This window comes from Capricornis sumatraensis, chromosome 20 (genome assembly GCF_032405125.1).
Source record: "Capricornis sumatraensis isolate serow.1 chromosome 20, serow.2, whole genome shotgun sequence".
NCBI lineage: Eukaryota > Metazoa > Chordata > Mammalia > Artiodactyla > Bovidae > Capricornis > Capricornis sumatraensis.
This window is the reverse complement of record NC_091088.1, coordinates 8,583,176-8,603,441: the sequence shown is the minus strand read 5'-3', so window position 1 is coordinate 8,603,441 and position 20,266 is coordinate 8,583,176. Positions and strand designations below refer to the sequence as shown.

General features: G+C 39.7%; 1 protein-coding gene across 2 annotated transcripts in view; it reads left to right on the top strand.

The window, feature by feature from the left end:
• The window catches only part of LOC138095789 (craniofacial development protein 2-like), a 39,531-nt gene that overhangs the window by 2,890 nt on the left and 16,375 nt on the right, over positions 1-20,266 (top strand). For both annotated transcript variants that reach the window (XM_068991689.1, XM_068991687.1), the window contains exons 2-4: positions 8,566-8,683; positions 9,797-10,016; positions 10,325-10,449. In XM_068991689.1, the coding sequence (XP_068847790.1) occupies positions 8,566-8,683; positions 9,797-10,016; positions 10,325-10,449 (463 nt within the window). The remainder of the gene's footprint in view (positions 1-8,565; positions 8,684-9,796; positions 10,017-10,324; positions 10,450-20,266) is intronic.

Genomic DNA, 20,266 nt, shown 5'->3' with positions numbered 1-20,266 from the left:
TGGTCGCATGTCAGCAACCCTTCAGCTGTTTGACACTGTAGACCAGAAACTTCCAGAAGCCACTGGGGAGCGTGTGCTTTGTTTTCTTGTTGTCCTCATAACCGGGGTTGGGCATCAAGATATTTTTAATTTTGAAAAAAAAAATTTTTTTTTAACTTTTAAATAGCATCATGTTCTGTTTCATGAGTGGAGCATCTTATTGCTCTATGGATATTAGGTACGCTTTGGGCTTCTCACCGTCTGAGATGGCCCACACTCTGTAGGTGTTTCTCCCATGACTGCGCTCACTTGCCAAGGTGACTCCATCCCCTGGGGCCACTTTGGCCTTTGGAGACAGTCAGCATTCTGTGTATGGAATGTATGTCTCTCTAAATACATCTACTTATCTATCAAATACTAATGATAATAATGTTCTAAATATTTCTTTTAACTTATGTACAGTAAAATTCACTCTTAGAGTATTCTGTGATTTTTTTGACAAATGGTTATAGTTACATAACCACGACTGAATTTAACAGTTCCAGGGCCACCTTACCCTTCCCTACCCCTGAAAATCATATTATCTATGTATAGAAAGTTTTATTTCCTCCTCTTCTGTAAGCATAGCTTTTATTTCTCTTGCTAGCCTATTGTACTTGGTACAGTTCCAGTGTGTATTGAATAGGAGTGGTGAGTGTGGACATTCTTGCCTTGTTCCCAATTGTAAGGAGAAAGCATGAGTGTTTCACCATTCAGTATAATGTTACCTTCAGGTTTTTCATAGATGCCTTAAGCACTTCACATTGTTGCGTGCTTCGGTTCATGGGGTCGCAAAGAGTTGGATACAACTGAGCAACTGAACTGATTACTTAGTCACATTACCAGGTCTGTGTAATTATGCAGATTTTTTGCTTTTCTAAAACATTTTACAAATGAAGAGACTGAGGCACCCAAAGTTATTCAGCTAGATTAGATGGGCTGGGATTTGAATCCTGGCAGTCTGCGTATACTGCCCCTCAGGCCTTATGGAATTAAAGAATTCCCTCTATTCTTTATTTGCTGAGAGGTGAATTTTGTCAGCTGCTTTTTCACCATCTATTGCTCGTGTGGTTTTCTTTTTTTATCTGTTACTGTGGTTGATTTTAAATTCATCTCACCCCACCCCCATAAAACTTACTGGATGTAGTATTCTACATGACTGGATTTGGTTTGCTAAAATTTTGTTGAGAAGTTTTGTGTTTGTTTGTAAGGAATGTTGGCCCATAGTTTGCTGGTTAATTTCCTTGTCTGATTGGTATCAAATAATGCTAGCCTGATAAAATGAGGAAACAATCTGTTTCCTCTGAGTTTTTTATTCACCCTAGGTGTTTGTTTTGTTTGTTTTGGGCATTAACATGTTAGACACATTCTCTGATTTTTTTCAGTAATTCTTAGTTGTTTGATTCATGTTTAAGCATGGAGGACTGAAAAGGTGATGCAAGCTTTGAGTCTTTGGACAAGATTTGTTCATTTGCTATAAAAAGTGCTGAGGGCTTCCCTGGTGGCTCAGCGGTAAAGAATCTGGCTGCCAGTGCAGGAGACTCGAGTTCAGTCCCTGATGTGGGAAAATCCACATGCCCTGGAGCAACTGGGCCCAAATGCCAGCCTGTGCTCTAAAGCCGGGAGCCACATCTCCTGAAGCCTGGCACCCTGAAACCCGTGCTCTGCAGTGGAGAGGTCGCTGCGGAGGGAAGCTCGCACACCGCGGCTAGGGTAGCCCCTGCTCCCCACAACTTGAGAAAGCCCGTGCAGCAGCAAAGATGCAGCACAGCCAAAAATGAACAAAATAAAGTAAAAGAAAAGAATGCTGAATCACTGCACTGTCCCCTTGAAACTCGTATTGTTAATCAACTGTACTTCAGTTTTAAAAAGATGTGTTCATTTTGTGCTTTTTTTGTCTCTAGGGATGTTATTCTTATAGTAACCACATGGAATTTAATTGTAGTTTGTTACATAGTTTGAAATTTGCTTTTCTCTTATCAGTGCGATAGAGTATCTTTTTTCATATTTAAGATCTAGAGCTACAAACATCTCTTTGAGCTGTCTGCAACATTCACCCAGTTTTATGAAGAAAAATAAGCTTATAACAAAAATGCATGAACTTTGTTGAAAATTAGAAAATGCAGGCAATTAAACATAAAATCAGAATTACTACATGCCCACCACCTAGAGATTATCAGTATTGATTTCTTAGTGAAACCCGCTCTTATCTTTTTTCTATTTCCAAGTGTTGTTATTAATATTTGTTTTTTTCCCTTACCTAAAATCGCACTTTTTTCATGTTTCGTTGTAGCCTGCTCTTTTCAGTGAACATTTCTCTCCCTGTCCATTTCAGTAAACTTTGAGCTCATCTAATATGCAAACCGTATTCAAGTTTCCCCTGTTGACTCAGAAATGGCGACAGCTTTTTGTTCAAATCCTGGTTGAGCTCCGGACTACTTGTGTTGTTCAGTGGTTGCGTCCTTTACACCTGTTTTACTCGAGCACACTCACATTTCTGTAACACACATTGGCATAGAGACCAGGCGGTATGTCCTATGGAATTTTGTCCGGTTAACTCCCTCATGGTATTAGGTGATTCCTTCATCCCTTGAACTTGCGTTAAATTCAAGTAAGTGAGTGAAAGTCGCTCAGTTCGTGTCCGACTCTTGCGACCCCATGGACTGTACAGCCCATGGAATTCTCCAGGCCAGAATACTGGAGTGGGTAGCCTTTCCCTTCTCCAGGGGATCTTTCCAAGCCAGGAATTGAATCCAGGTCTCCTGCATTGTGGATGGATTCTTTACTAGCTGAGCCACAAAGGAAGCCCAAGAACACTGGATTGGGTAGCCTATGCCTTCTCCAGGAGATCTTCCTGACCTGGGAATCAAACTGGGGTCTCTGCATTGCAGGCAGATTCTTTACCAACTGAGCTATCAGGGAAGCCCATGTTAAATTAGAAGTTAGATCTAAATGCTTGGTGGGTTCAAATAAAATAATTTTAGCTTAAAAAAAGTTCATAGCTGATGTGTGTGTTTCATAATGCATGATATCGGAAAACAAAATACCTGATTATTTCCCATAGTTGTGACTTCTGGATCAGGATGAAGAGAATTTGATCCCTTAATTGTGTAATTATTTTTTCCCTTGGAACTGGAAAGTGTTTTGTGTTATATTAGGTTGGTGCAAACATAATTGCGGTTTCAGACTGAATTTTAAATCCTAACTAGGCTCAGACATCTCTATTAATCAAAATAGGAACCATTATAATCAACACATATTTTTGCCAACAACAAATAAGTTTGTTTATTCTTGTAGCATAACACTGTGTGCTTTGGGATTCAACAAATTCTTGAAAAGCATTTTCTGAATCCTGCTTGTTGTGGAAGCATTTTCCGTGCTAAAAGTTGTCAGGATGCTTGAAGTGGTGGTCAGTTGAAAAGAGATCAGGTAATGGCAGAGGAAACAAAGCTTTGTAGACTACTTCGTTCAACTTTTGAAGCGTTTGTTCTGTGATGTGCAGTTGGGTATTGTCCTGGAGAAGAATCGGGCCCTTTCTTTTGACCAATGCTTGTTGCAGGCATTGCAGTTTTCGGTGCCTTTTATCGATTTGCTGAGCCTACTTCTCAGATGGAATAGTTTAGCCAAGATTCAGAAAGCTGTGGTGGATCATACTGGCCGCAGAGCACCAAACAGTGACCATGGCCTTTTTTGGGTGCATGTTTGGGAAGCTCCAAAGGGAACTTTTTTGTCCAACCGCTGAGCTGGTCATTACCAGTTGTATATGATCCACTTTTCCCCGCAGGTCACAATCCAGTAGAGAAATGGTTCATTGTTGCGTAGAATAAGAGAAGATGACATTTCAAAAGGATGATTTTTTAAAATTTGTGGACAGCTTATGGCACCCACTTATTGACCTTTTTCACCGTTTCAATTTGCTTCAAATGCCAAATGACCACAGGTGGTCGACCTTGGGTTCTTAGGCAACTTCTGTAGTTTTAAGAGGATCGGCTTCAGTGATGGCTCTCAGTTGGTCCTTGTCAACTTCCGATGGCTGACTGATATCTCTCTTCAAGGTCTCCTTTGCAAAACTTCTTGAACCTCCACTGCCCAGATGTGTTGTTGATGTTGCGGGTTGTCTCCGCTGCTTTACAACATTTTGAACTCGAGGAAATTGCTCGAATTTTCTCTTTCTGTAACATTTCCATAGTCTCAGTATAAAATGAACAGCAAGTAATAAGTCATTAGCAAAAAAAAAAAAAGAGAAATGTGCATTAAAATGATGTATAACATGACCACATTCATTTATTCCAAAATCAATTGCCAAATTTCAAATTACTTTTGCACTAACCTAATAATATACTTAATCATTAAAACTTAAATTGTCTTTTACCTGACATGATAATCTTTGGTTGAATTACTACCATCATTGTGGTGAAAGAGTGAGTCTCTTTCTAGTTTTGTGGTTCTTTTGCATTTATTGGTTGATGTTGTTGGGAAAGTGCAGCTTTTCCTGTCAGCTGGAGCAGGATGAATATTTAATTCATTTCTCTTAATTACCAATTTTCAAAATTGGGAATAATCTTAATGGTAACGTAAAATGGTGCAAAGTATTTTTTCCTATTTTTTTAAAATTTGTAATTAGCATAAAGGGGTAACAGTTTTTTTTTTCCCCCAATCAATTCAATGTATTTCAGTAATAGTTATTCCTTTTAATGGTCTCGGCATCACTTTTGGCCACTAAAAGTTCCTTCAAACTAGATCTTATATCCTTTTAATGTGACCCATTATACCTAACTTCTTGTTTTCTGGTACAGCAAAATTTCCCCATTTCACCTTGTGCTTTCCTTCCCTCAAATCCAAAGTTAGCTGTACTTTTTGGGGAACCCTTTTTGAGTAGAGTCATGAAAGAACACAATCTGAGCTTTAAAGAAATGCTCGTTGTTGGTAGAGTGACATTGCTTCAGAGCTAGAAAATATTTACCTTATAAAATGTTAAGAGTTCGGAATTTTTTTCCATGTAATCGGGGCTTTTAAAGTTTTTTTTTTTAATTTTAATTTTTTTAACACCAAAAACATTTTGTATTGGGGTATAGCCTATTAACAATGTTGTCATAGTTTCAGGTGAACAGTGAAGGGACTCAGCCATACATATATATTCATTCTCCTGGAAACCTTGCTGGCACATAACACTGCCATACAGGCTGGCGCATAACGTTGAACAGAGTTCTGTGTGCTGTAAAACAGATTTTTGTTGGTTATCCATTTTAAATACAGAAGTGTATACATAACCTTTTCAAAGTCCTTAACTATCCCTCCTCCAACCCCTGCAACCATGAGTTCATTTTTTAAGTCTGTGGCTCTAAGAGTTCTGAATTTAAATTCAGCTTTAACATTTGTTTTCACTTAATTTATTTGATTTTATAATAGTGTCATTTCTGTTACTCTGAAGATCTGGATTCTTTAGCATTATTAGCATAACAACTTCCTTCCTTTTATCTATATTATAAAGTAAATAGTTTCAGAATAACAACACTGATGTTATTTCTCATAATATAACTTTTCTGGTCTTTCAGTTCAGTTCAGTCGCTCAGTTGTGTCGTGTCTGACTCTTCGCGACCCCATGAATGGCAGCACATCAGGCCTCCCTGTCCATCACCATCTCCTGGAGTTCACTCAAACTCACGTCCATCAAGTCGGTGATGCCATCCAGCCATCTCATCCTCTGTCATCCCCTTTTCCTTTTGCCCCCAATCCCTCCCAGCATCAGAGTCTTTTCCAATGAGTCAACTCTTTTCATGAGGCGGCCAAAGTAGTAGAGTTTCAGCTTTAGCATCAGTCCTTCCAATGAACACCCAGGGCTGATCTCCTTTAGAATGGACTGGTTGGATTTCCTTGCAGTCCAAGGGACTCTCGAGTCTTCTCCAACACCACAGTTCAAAAGCATCAGTTCTTCGGTGCTCAGCTTTCTTCACAGTCCAACTCTCACATCCATACATGACCAACTAGAAAAACCATAGCCTTGACTAGATGGACCTTTGTTGGCAAAGCAATGTCTCTGCTTTTGAATATGCTATCTAGGTTGGTCATAACTTTTCTTCCAAGGACTAATCGTCTTTTAATTTCATGCCTGCAGTCACCATCTGCAGTGATTTTGGAGCCCAAAAAAATAAAGTCTGACACTGTTTCCACTGTTTCCCCATCTATTTCCCATGAACTGATGGGATCATGCTAGATCTTCGTTTTCTGAGTGTTGAGCTTTAAGCCAACTTTTTTGCTCTCCTCTTTCACTTTCATCAAGAGGCTTTTTAGTTCCTCTTCACTTTCTGCCATAAGGGTGGTGTCATCTGCATATCTGAGGTTATTGGTATTTCTCTGGTCTTTAACCTTTTGCTAAGGATGTACAGTCAAACTACTGTTTCTAAAGTACTTGGAGTAAATCCTTTCTTAGTGGGTTGTGTTATCATTTTGGTTATGTTTATATATTTATTTAAACTTTGCTTAATTTAAGAGCTTTTCAGAATCCTGCAGAGAGGTCAACACAGAGAACTCTTGCTTCTGCCACTGGCTACCCCACTGTATTGTGCCCTGGCCCTTACAGATCGCAATTTTCCTTAGTTTTCCGTTTTTCCTTATAGTTTTGCCTTTTTAGATTCCATTAGTATAAAGTAACACAGTACAGCGAGGTGCCCACCACTGTCGGGTTGTTGTAAGTCATTTTACTCAGATTTTAGGAGGAAGCAAAATTACATTTGTGTGTTCAGATATCTCAAGAGACTGTCACTTGACACTTGGTGTCTAAATCATGACTTTCTTCAGTTTTAGAACCCTTGTGTTGACTAAACAGCCTCAAATGCTTATTTGCAAGATTTTCTTACGGGTGGCTCACTCTCATCAGAGTTTTGCTTGCTTTTTTCTTTTTCAGTAGTGAATTTGTTTATTTTTGGTTGTACTGGGTCTTCTCTGCTTTTGCATGGGCTTCCTCTAATTTTGGCAGGCAAGGGCTGCTCTCTGCTTGGGGTGCACTGGCTTCAGTAGTCACAGCTCTCGGGCTCAGGCTTAGTAGTTGTTACACAAGGGCTTAGCTAATCCGTGACATGTGGAGTCTCCCCAGATCAGGGATTGAACTCAGGTCTCTTGCATTGGAGTTGACTTCTTATCCACTGTGCCACCAGAGAAGTCCAGGAATTTTCTCATTAGTTTTTTCATTTTCTGAAAAATTTTTAGTCATCTTTATTTTGTAAATGCCTCTCTGAGGAGATTAATTATAAGGTTTTTTTTTTCTTTTTCCTAGTTTTGTTTCCTCTAAATTCCTTTGTTTGTTTTCAGTCTTGCCTTTGATAGTAGAGGCTTTCTTCAAGTGTTTAGTGGTCTTAGTTCGTTGTGAGGAATATTTAAAAGCTAATTGGAAGTGCAGGGTTATTAAAAATAGCACTGTTTATAACCGGCCCCAAAGCAAATGGCTGTCAACAGAAAAATGAATAAATAAATTGTGGTTTAGTCTACAGTGAAACTATTTAGGGATGAGAATAAATACGCTACAGTTATATGCAAGGAACTGGATGACTTAAAAATGGAATGTTGAGTGAAAGATGATGTATGCAAGAGTACATATTATAAACTTCTTCCTAAAGCTCAAAAACAAAACTAATCTGTGATGTTACACTTGAGGATAGCAGTTCTCGGGCATGTGGCTGGTGCTAGCGATTGCAGTAGGGCACCAGGGGCTTCTGCAAAGCTGCTCATGTTCTGCTTCTCAGATGGGTCTAGTTACACAGGAGTGTTCAGTTTGCTTAATTTCATTGACCTGTACTTTAGCTCATGTGCTTTTGGGTATGTTATACTTGCAGTAAAAGCTTATGTGAAGTAAAAAAGAATAAATCTGGTTGAATCTGTGTGTACAGGATCTGTTGACAGCTACCCACAGAATGTGGTCAGACTGGGCATCCAAGGAGCACTTTTGTTGGGGACCCTGAATGTCACTGTCCGAAGGTGGGAAATCGATATATTTGCTTTTTCTGCTATGCCTAGCTTGAAGTCTTTAAGCCTTTTTCTAAGCCTCTTTTATTGATAACACAAAGTATGTTTTGTTTAGTTTGAAAGATGTCCAAGATGAAGTAGAAACATCAATTTCTTCTTTGAAAATTACAGAAGTAGTTTTGGAATTTCTGTTCATTCATTCAGCATTTACTTATTTTTTTTTTAATTAAAAAAAATTTTTTTTTACTTTATTTTACTTTACAATACTGTATTGGTTTTGCCATACCAGCATTTACTTATAAAGACATACAGATCTGTGATCTCATGGTATGTGGAGCATAGCAGAAATTGCAAACATTAAATATAAGTGGGATGAGTTAAGGATGAATTATGGACTGCCCTGGAGGCCTGGAATAGGGGAACTTATCCTGTCTTTAGAAACAGGGAGGGCAACCCTCAGAAAATTATACTTTAGTCTGGGGAAGAACAGAGGAAAGCACTAGACTTTTTTTCTGAGTGAAAATGTGTCATCTTGATGCCAAAAACTTTTACTTCTGTCTTTCTGACCACCTTCTTATGTGATTTCAGGTGGAGAGTGTCATGAAGATGCTGTAAATGAATTAGTGAAGGAAGGTGAAATGGTTGCTGAAGAGGATTCACAGAAAACCAAAGGGACAAAAAGAAAGGCTGAGAACGTTCTGGCCAGGTGATGCTGCCCTCAAGGCCCTGAAGTCAGCAGCTGTTGACACAGCCATCCAGATTGCTGGGATTGGTCTGATGACAGATTTCTTGCTGCTAGAATTTCTAACCTTTTCTCATTGAGGGAAATATTTGGTGACATTTTAGGATTTAATTCTTATTCTCCGGGAAGCTTTAAAAATGAGCTTTAACTTAAAAAAAATTCATATGTAATAAGTGTGCCTGGTTTAAAATGAAAAACTTAGAAATTCTCTGGCTATCTAGTGGTTAGGACTCTGTGCTTCCAATGCCATGGCCCGCGTTCAATCCCTGGTTAGGGAACTAAGATCCTAGAAGCTGTGTGATGTGCCAAATAGAAAAAAAAAGGCGCGGGGGGGCGGGGGGGTGGGGAAGAGAAAGACTCAATTACTAGAAAAAATAATGTATCCCATCCCTAGCCTTTGTTGCTTTGTGAAATTATGAAATTTCTCAAGTTATTTAAGTCAGATAAGGGAACCTTTCAGTAGAAGTCTTCCTGGACATTAAAAAGTAGATTATAGAAAAAGAATTTTGAGTATTAGGTGATTGATTTGAAGTCAGAATAGCATTAAGGAATTTAATCTTGGGTTCAATGCCTTTATCCTTGAGTTTTTCTGTATTCCATTTTTGCTATCTTCAGAAAATACTCAAGAAACGAGGCTCCCCATTCCTCACGCAGTGAGAACCCTAGGAAGAGACAGTCTGGATAAATCTGAGGCTCTCGTTAGTCTCTCTCATTAGTCTCAAAAGTCAAAAATATCTGGCGTTTGTATGTTCTCAGAGGTCTCTTCTTGAACATACTGATTCTGTGAAGTGATTTTGGGTGTTTTCTTGGTGAGAATAGCTAGTCCTAACTCAGAAGTAGAACAGCATATGTTTTGGTTCTAAGTGTTTTGCAAAAATGCTAACTGTATGAGTTGGGTTCTTTTTTTTCTTCCGCAGAATCTCAGCTTACCTCTCACACTCACTGTATCCTGTGTGTTAATCAGTAGTCCCTGATTTCAAGTTTTCTGAGGTTTACAACATTATGTTTGGAATTCAGGAAGGATAACTGAAATGATTTTGCCCGTTTATTTTGTTTTTTCCTTGTGATGGTGATTAGGAAGAGAAAACACAGTGGCCTCTCTCCACAACACGAGGACGAGGAGGATGCCAGCAGGGAATCTGGAGGGAGTATTAGTGAGAAGGAAGATGCAGCTGCAGAGCAGGAAAAAGGCGCCGAGTCCGCGGGTGCCAGGGGAGAGGAGGAGGAGGAGATGTTGGCCAGCTCCGTCAGTGACGTAGAACCAAAATCGGAAGTGCCTCCGTGTACACAAGTTAAAGTAAGTTAATAGCTGAATGCGATGAATGTTTTTCAGAAATTCCCCAGGTAGACTTTTAAATTTGCGAACTCAGATTTGAGGCTTAACAACAGAAATCAGACTAGCGGCCTTTTAATACTAACCCTACCAAGTGAAAAGCAAAGTATTCCCTATGGGAGGAAACATAAGATTTTCTAATCAAATCAATTTTCAGTGAGAATTTAAGTGTTTGGAGATGAAACAAATGTTAAGAATTGCCAGGAACAACATGTTTGAGTGGAACTTTAGTTTTCATTTTGTATCGAACTTAATACACTTCTTTTTCATAGACAGGAGAGGAGAATAAAGAGATGGCTTCAAGTAAAGTGGTCAAAGCAGAAGAACAGGAGAAACCTAAAGAACCAGAAGAAGCTAAAGTCACCAAGGTGTTTGATATTGCTGGTGAAAAAGTCAGGTAGGATGACGTTTACAAACTTCAACCTGGTTCTTTTAAAAAGGAACATCCTTCTTTTAGTAATATTGACTGTTTGTTTATTGGCTGCACTGGGTCTTCATTGCTGCACCTGAGCCTTCTCTAGTTGAGGCAAGCGGGAGCTCCTTTCTAGTTGAGGTGCGCGGACTCCTCGTTGGGGTGGCTTCTCTTGTGTGGGAGATAAAGGCTTAGTTGCTCTGTGGGATGTGGGATCTTCCTAGGCCAGGAGTCAAACCCTGCGTTGCAAGGTGGATTCTTAACGACCTAAATGGAACATCTTTTTAAATGGGGTTAGACGTCTGTCCTTGTACCAACCCATCTAAATAGTTTGGAAGAATTCTATTAGAACTCAAGGTTCTTTTCTATTAGAACTCAACAGTGGTTCCATTAATTATCAGGGAACAGGAGAATGGTCCTTTAACATATGATAATGTAGTTTGGAGGTAGTATGAAGCGGATGACTAAATAGAAACAAGAAAATGTAAGAGTTCAGCATTACATATTTGGTTCCACCTACTTGTTGCCATGCATTGTGACTTTGGCAATTTCTCCCTTTATTACTTTCCTTAAGATTGGGCTATGTGAAAAGTGAAAGTCGCTCAGTTGTGTCCGACTCTCTGCGACCCCATGGACTACACAGCCCATGGGATTCTCCAGCCAAAATACTGCAATGGGTAGCCTTTCCCTTCTCCAGGGGATCTTCCCAACCCAGGGCTAGAACCCTGGTCTCCCACATTGCAGCAGATTCTTCATCAGCTGAGCCACAAGGGAAGCCCAAGAATAATGGAGTGGGTAGCCTATCCCTTCCCCAGCAGATCTTCCCAACCCAAGAGTAGAACCAGGGTCTTCTGCATTGTAGGCAGATTCTTTACCCGCTGAGCTATCAGGAAAGTCCCCAACCTTTTCATGTATAAGCCGCACCCCCCCAAACCTTTGAGTCAAGTGACAGTTAAAAGTACTAAGAGACGTAGACCAAGGATACCACATAAACCAATTAGAATCAAATGGGTTCAATAAAGTCAACTTCCACTGGACCTTGATCCTCAGGTAGCAAGCTAAGTGACATACCCAGAGGTGCCATGACAGTTCCAAGGCGCTATCAGAAGACCACAAAGGGGGCGGGGCCAGCTCCTGGACATCTCCACCCCTTCCCCAGAACACTTGGAATAATCCTCCCACTCGTTAGCGGATGAAATTACCCAGCTCCTGAAAGCTGACCATGCCACATTTCTAGAGAAGTTTGATTCTGTTACTATTATCTCAATATTATTTTTTCAAGTGATTCATAGGTTTGTTACTAGTTTAGAAAAGCAGTATAGTCTTAATACTGTTGGCTATTCTGGATGAGAGCCACATGCCTAGAATTTCCTCTTCCCCATTTATTTAAAATTACAATATGAAAACAGCAGATCTGTAAGATACAGTTAGATAACAGATGAAGTTCCTCCTGGCATAGTGATTTGACTTAGGTCTGTCGTGAATTGATTAGTAATAACTGTATTTTCAGAAGTCATCTTCCATGTTTTATCGGTAGTCAGTTCCAGTCATTTATCCCATCAAGTTATAATTAAATTTAAGTTGTATTTAAATGGGAAAAAGGGATTTCCTATGTGTGAATTTTTTATATGGAAAATACAACTCAGAATATTCTATGAAATGTGTTAACTTATAAGAACTGTTCCTCAGGCTTTAAACTTTCACTCCTACTCTTATAATTTATTTGCTTTTGAAAAATATGTTGACTCAGTTCCATGTGTGAAAATACTAAGATGATCACGAATACCAAACTGGGAATGCCCTTATTTTCCAGATGTTAGGAGTCCATGCTTTCACTGCTGAGGGCCCGGGTTCAGTTCCTGGTTGTGGGAACTGAAATCCTGCAAGCTGGGTGTCTTGGCCAAAAAAAGAAAAACACCCAAAAAACCCCTCCAAACCAAGCAGATAGATCAGCATGTTTTACTGTGTAATTGGGATCTTTAAATTGGGGACCATATGGTTATCATTTCTCTTTCAGAAGAAATAAGTTTATTCTGTATTTCATCATTCTTAGGTCACTTTCTTCATAACCATTGTATATCAACATATATGATAACATCCACTTCTATGATCAGTTTTCAGTTTATCAAATATAGTCTTCTAAATTTAATGCATTAGCTTTACATAATTCATAGTTTCTACTACCTTGATAAGAATAATGGGGGTTTTTTGTTTTTGCTTTTTTGATAGTAAGATGTTTTTCAATGAAAGAAGCAGTGTGTTGATTTATATTCTAACACAGACTCTCCTTAATGTAAACTGTTACCCTGTCCTGCAACTGTGTCATTGGAACTTATTCTTGCAAACACTTAAACTTCAAATCTCATCTGATATTATAGGATCCTACTTTTATTTTAACTGACAGATAACTGTCAGTTAATGTTTGTCAGCAAGAAACGGATAAGAGACTCCTTTATATCATACTCATGTTTAAATCACATATACTAAAATAACTTTCCTATCAGCAATAAACTGTCATTCTTCAAATTGCTTTGAAGAAATACTTTGCTAACTTTGTCGTAGTTTCTTTATCATAACCCAGATCCCGAATACTTTAAGCCATGGTGTCACTGGAAAAGAACTCACTGGTTTTAGTGCCACGTGATAAAAAACCAAGCCTACTGTATGAGGGCTCAGAGACTAAAACCAAGCTTGACTTCACTAGTCCTTCATTAATGTAATGAGACACTTTGGAGCCACTTCCATTAGCATCATATGGTTTACTACTGCTGCTGCATTCAGAAAAGATGTGGGTTTTTTTCTTTTTTTTTTTTTTCCTCAAAAATGTATGGTTTGGTTTTTTGCCACTAGGACTAAAAATAATACCAGTTTTATGTTCTTAGCTTACTTTCTGAACTGTCCATTTTAAAAGTTACACTTGATTGTTATAAAATAAAAATATAAAGATAAAATGATTGTTAAAAATAACAGTTTAAAAAAATAGTTTATACAGAGAAATGCTTATCAGATTTCTGTGTTTAAATTGATAAAACAACCCTAAATTTTCAGGCACACTATAATGTGTTCTCCCTGCACATGAGTGATACACTAATATCACATTAAAGCAGCTTGCAGGTTTGATAGTACCTGAGTTTGGTCTGTGCTGTGTTTAATGCAGTGAGTTCATTATTCATGTCCTGAATATTATGACATTGTCAAATTGTTAGGCAAGTTTTTAACTCTTTAATTCAAAATTTTTGTACCTCTTCCTTGGAACAATAGCAGATAGTTTTCCATGTTCATGTTTTTGTTAACTTTATATACAGTTCTACTCAGATCTTTCCAGAATTATTCCAAACCATTCATCAGAGCTGTATGTCTTGTCCAATCCAACATCCAATCCAAGATTACCCTCTGCATTTAGTGTTAAGAGCCCATCTGTGTTGCAAAATATCTCAGTTTTGGTGGTTGCATTGTTTCTTCATGGTTCAGTTCAGTTCAGTTCAGTTCAATCGCTCAGTCGTGTCCAGCTCTTTGCCACCCCATGAATTGCAGCACACCAGGCCTCCCTGTCCATAACCAACTTCCGGAGTTCACCCAAACTCATGTCCATTGAGTCGGTGATGCCATCCAGCCATCTCATCCTCTGTCGTCCCCTTCTCCTCCTGCCCCCAATCCCTCCCAGCATCAGAGTCTTTTCCAGTGAGTCAACTCTTTGCATGAGGTGGCCAAAGTACTGGACTTTCAGCTTTACCATCATTTCTTCCAAAGAAATTCCAGGGCTGATCTCCTTTAGAATGGACTGGTTGGATCTCCTTGCAGTCCAAGGGACTCTCAAGAGTCTTCTCCAACACCACAGTTAAAAGCATCAATTCTTCGGCGCTCAGCCTTCTTCACAGTCCAACTCTCACATCCATGGGGCTTCCCTGGTGGCTCAGAGGTTAAAGCGTCTGCCTGCAATGCAGGAGACCTGGGTTCAATCCCTGGGTCGGGAAGATCCCCTGGAGAAGGAAATGGAAACCCACTCCAGTATTCTTGCCTGGAGAATCCCATGGACGAAGGAGCCTGGTGGGCTATAGTCCACGGGGTCGCAAAGAGTCAGAGACGACTGAGCGACTTCACTTCACATCCATACATGACCACTGGAAAAACCATAGCCTTGACTAGACGGACCTTTGTTGGCAAAGTAATGTCTCTGCTTTTCAATATGCTGTCTAGGTCGGTCATAGCTTTCCTTCCAAGGAGTAAGCATTTTTTAATTTCATGACTGTAATCACCATCTGCAGTGATTTTGAAGCCCCCCAAAATAAAGTCTGACACTGTTTCCACTGTTTCCCCATCTATTTCCCATGAAGTGATGGGACCAGATGCCATGATCTTCGTTTTCTGAATGTTGAGCTTTAAGCCAACTTTTTCACTCTCTTCTTTTCACCTTCATCAAGAGGCTTTTTAGTTCCTCTTCACTTTCTGCCATAATGGTGGTGTCACCTGTATATCTGAGGTTATTGATATTTCTCCTGGCAATCTTAATTCCAGCTAGTGTTTCTTCCAGCCCAGCATTTCTCATGATATACTCTGCATGTAAGTTTAAATAAGCAAGGTGAAAATATACAGCCTTGACGTACTCCTTTTCCTATTTGGAACCAGTCTGTTGTTCCATGTCCAGTTCTAACTGTTGCTTCCTGACCTGCATATAGGTGTCTCAAGAGGCAGGTCAGGTGGTCTGATATTCCCATCTCTCTCAGAATTTTCCACACTTTATTGTGATCCACACAGTCAAAGGCTTTGGCGTAGTCAATAAAGCAGAAATAGATATTTTTCTGGAACTCTTGCTTTTTTGATGATCCAGCAGATGTTGGCAATTTGATCTCTGGTTCCTCTGCCTTTTCTAAAACCAGCTTGAACATCTGGAAGTTCACGGTTCACGTATCGCTGAAGCCTGGCTTGGAGAATTTTGAGCATGACTTTACTAGTGTGTGAGATGAGTGCAACTGTGCGGTAGTTTGAGCATTCTTTGGCATTGCCTTTCTTTGGGATTGGAATGAAAACTGACCTTTTCCAGTCCTGTGGCCACTGCTGAGTTTTCCAAATTTGCTGGCATACTGAGTGCAGCACTTTCACAGCATCATCTTTCAGGATTTGAAACAGCTCAACTGGAATTCCATCACCTCCACTAGCTTTCTTCATAGTGATGCTTCCTAAGACCCACTTGACTTCACATTCCAGAATGTTTGGCTCTAGATGAGTGATCACACCATCATGATTATCTTGGTTGTAAAGATCTTTTTTGTACAGTTCTTCTGTGTATTCTTGCCGCCTCTTCTTAATATCTTCTGCTTCTGTTAGGTCCAGACCATTTCTGTACTTTATCGAGCCCATCTTTGCACGAAATGTTCCCTTGGTATCTCTAATTTTCTTGAAGCGATCTCTAGTCTTTCCCATTCTGTTCTTTTCTTCTATTTCTTTGCATTGATCTCTGAGGAAGGCTTTTTTATCTCTTCTTGCTGTTCTTTGGAACTCTGCATTCAGATGCTTATATCTTTACTTTTTTTCTTTGCTTTTCGCTTTTCTTCTTTTCACACCTATTTGTAAGGCCTCCTCAGACAGCCATTTTGCAGTAGGTGTTGTGAGAGGCACCAGAGGGCAGACACACAAAAACCATAATCACAGAAAACTAGTCAATCTAATCACATGGACCACAGCCTTGTCTAACTCAATGAAACTAAGCCATGCGGTATGGGGCCACCCAAGACGGGAGGGTCATGGTGGAGAGGTCTGACAGAATGTGGTCCACTGGAGAAGGGAATGGCAAACCACTTCAGTATTCTTGCCTTGAGAACCCTATGAACAGTATAAAAAGGCAAAATGATAGGATACTGAAAGAGGAACTCCCCAGGTCGGTAGGTGCCCAATATACTACTGGAGATCAGCGGAGAAATAACTCCAGAAGGAATGAAGGGATGGAGCTAAAGCAAAACCAATACCCAGCTGTGGATGTGTCTGGTGATAGAAGCAAGGTCCAGTGCTTATAAAGAGCAATATTGCATAGGAACCTGGGATGTCAGTTCCATGAATCAAGGCAAATTGGAAGTGGTCAAACGGGATGGCAAGAGTGGACGTCAACATTCTAGGAATCAGCGAACTATGATGGACTGGAATGGGTGAATTTAACTCAGATAACCATTATATCCTCCTGGTTAGCTTCATGTTAATCACTTTAGACTATCAATACTACGTTGATGATGCTTTGTCCTCAGCATATCACATCATTACCACCTGACATTGGTGCTGATGAGTTAGACCGCTTAGGTGATGTCTGTCAGGATTCTCCATTACAAAGACAGTCTTTCCCCATATAATAATTTTTGGGACCCATTAAATCTTGAAGATGTAAATTAGGAATGTATTTTGCTGCCGGAAATCACACTGGGAACTATTGAGTTGTTCAGCAGAGGGTGGTAGAACACTGATGGTGAGCCTCTAATGTTTGGAAGTCCTACAAAAAATACACAGAAAGAGTTTACTCTGTCGCTAGGAATACAGTGTTAAATACTGGAAATCTTTCTTGGTTTGTATTATTTCTCATGTATCACTTTGAATATCTAAGGAAGATTTATTATAACTTTACCATTGCCTTGACAGTGATATAGGCTGGTGAATAACTTGTTATGAGAAATCATTACATTTTCTGATCAAATCAAATTTCATGCATTTATTAATATTTATAAATATAGTTGACATAATTTTTTTTTCCTTTAAAAAAATTTCCCCCCCATTTCATTTTTTAAAAGCAAATGTATGGTGATTTTAAATACCACGTGAGTATCCGGAAAACGTGCTGTCTGTCATTTGTCAGAAGAGGGCAGCCCCATGCCAATAAAGAAACAAATATAAAGGAGGAAAATATTTTTTTCCCATAAATATACACACTCTCACACATATTTGATATTCAAAAGTAATATATTCTTATTATTGTCAACACACACATTGTAGAGTTATATACTGTGCCAAGTGAAAGTTTTCTGAAAGTCAGCAGCATAATACACGTTTATTTCTTACTGTTGCGGAGGAGTCCAGTAGAGGTTGGATAGCACGCTGTCTTACTACTCAGCCACGCAGACACACAGAAAACACACAGACTTTAGACTTGCTGTGCCACGAAGAGTGAGGAGATACATTTTCATTTAATTTGTCTGTTTTGAGGATGAAACTTGTGCCATCAGCACTGCCCTTTGAGGACTTCTGTGGTTTTCATTTCTACAAAGAGGAACGGGTTCTGTTGGTTGATCGGGGTCAGTAGCCTGTGGTACGAGCTAGAGAAGGGAATCGGGGGACCAGGGTGCTCCTGATATGAACATTCAATTGGTGTTAGCCCCACTCCTTTCCTCTACCTTCAGAGGTTCCTGGTATCTCTATTTCCTCAGCCTTTGTAGGATATGGCTTGTTTTTTTGCCATTCCACATGGCTACAGCTTGAGAGAGCAGAGCACACACCTCAGTCAACTTTTAACTTGTCTGTTTGCTTTCTACCTTCAAAAAAATTTTAATTGACATCATTCTCCTGTTACACCTATTATTACCCTTGTGTCGTTCTACCTCTGTAAATTTATTACCACTATTTGATAGGGTTTTGGTAGAGAGTGGAGAATGAAGAGTGTGTTCATTCCATCATTTCCAAGTGAAAGGTTCCACTTGTTCTTCATGAAGCATCTTAGGTCTCTAGATTCTGCCCAGGGCAAGGACATTTAGAGCAGCTTTCTAAGCCAGTATTCTTGTACTCTGCATTAAGCCTCAAAGTGGATGTATGTTCATTTTGTTTTTTTCTATAGCAATATAAGGAATCACTCCCAAAATTAGCAGCTTAAGACCATGTTCTGTTACAGTTTCTTGTAGTTCTGGCAGAGTTGGACTTAGCTAAATGTTTCTTGTGCAGAGCCCCTTTTGCAGTTGTTGTTAATGGCTGGGTCTGGGAGTATCTTGAACGTTTATTTACTTCCATGTCTGGTGCTTGGGTTAGGAAGACTCAAGACTTGGGATCTGGAACAGACACCTTAGGTATCTCTCTCTCGGTATTCTCGTGTGTTCTCCAGCATTGTGGCCTCAAGGCTCACACATTTTCTGTGGTAACGGGGATTTTAGAGGTTCATTATTGAGAAGAGAATCACCTGAAAGCTCTGTTATTTTTCTTAGCAAGTCTTAGAAATCATGTCGTGCCCTTCCCACTGAACCTTGTGAATTGTGGCAGCCACAAAGTCCAATCAGTTTTGGGGGGCGAGGGTGACGTATACTCTTACTTTCATAGGGGTAGTGTCAGGTTCTGGAAGAACATGGGAGTTGGGAAATTTATGGCAACTATCTTTAGGAAGTAGAATTTGCTAAAGGTTTCTCTATAGCAGTGCTACTTCATCTCTGGATGAGAAAAAGTAACCTAGCCCCTTAGAAATCAGTATTTTCACTCATGGGTTATAAATGTGTTAGCTGTTGCTACAGGAGTGCTACAGACCATCCCGAAACATACTGGTATGCCACCAGGCATTTTTCTGTCACACCTGTGTTTCTAGATATCGAGGGTTCAGCTAATCTAGGCTTGTCTCCTAACTGCTGGTTGGGTTGAGACATGCAGCATGTGTCTGTCAGCCATCTGGGACCTGCAGCTTCCTGAGGCATATTCTTATGGCTGAAGAGAGGTATTCAAGGGCAAGTGGAACAGCGCAAATGCATTTAAAGCTTCTTTCCCTGTCACATCAGTTAATGTCATTGACCATTGAAGTAAGTCATATATCCAAGCTCAGCATCAGTCGGGGGTGGGGGTGGGGTGGGAAGTGGGGAAGTGTCTTCTTGGGCAAGAAGGAAGAAGTGAATATGGGGAATGGTATTCTATAATCATAAAAATTCTCTCTCTTTTGTTTAATTCTTCTCTCTTTACTGAGAAGTTTACCTAGAATAGTTACGTTGTTCAGTAGCCAAGTCATGTTCATGTTCGACTAAGTGCAACCCAGTGTACTGTCACATGCCAGGCTCCTCTGTCCTCCCCTGTTCTCCAGACTTTGCTGAAGTTCATGTCCTTTGAGTCTGTGATGCTATCTAAACATCTCTTCTTCTGCTTTACGACCCCCCTCCCCCCGCTTTTCCTTTTTTGTGTCTTTCATTTTCCCAACATCAGGGTCATTTCAAATGAGTCACCTGTTCATATCAGGTGGCCAAAGAATTAGAGCTTCAGCATCAGCCCTTCCAGTGAATATTCAGGACTGATTTCCTTTAGGATTGATGGCTTTGATCTCCTTGCTGTCCAAAGTACTTTTAAGAGTCTTTTCCAGCACCTCAATTTGAAAGCATCAATTCTTTGACACTCAGCCTTCCTTATGGTCCAGCTCTCAACGCTGTACATGACTACTGGAAATACCATAGCTTGACTACATGGGCCTTTGTTGGTAAAGGGATTCTTCCACTTTTTAATATGCTATCTAGGCTTATAGTTTTCCTTCCAGAAAGCAAGTATCTTTAAATTTCATGGCTGCAGTCACCATCCACATTGATTTTGAAACCCAAGAAAATAAAATCTATCATAGCTTTCACTTTTTTTTCTTCTATTTGCTATTAAGTGGTAGGACTGGATGCCATAATTTTAGTTATTTTAATGTTGAGTTTCAAGTCAGCTATTTCATATCCTCTTTCACCCTCAAGAGATTCTTTAGTTCCTGTTCACTTTCTGCCTTTAGACTGGTATATGTATTTCTGAGCTTGTTAATATTTCTCCTGGAAATCTTGATTTCCGCTTGTGATTTATCCAGTCTGGCATTTCACATGATGTACTCTGCATATGA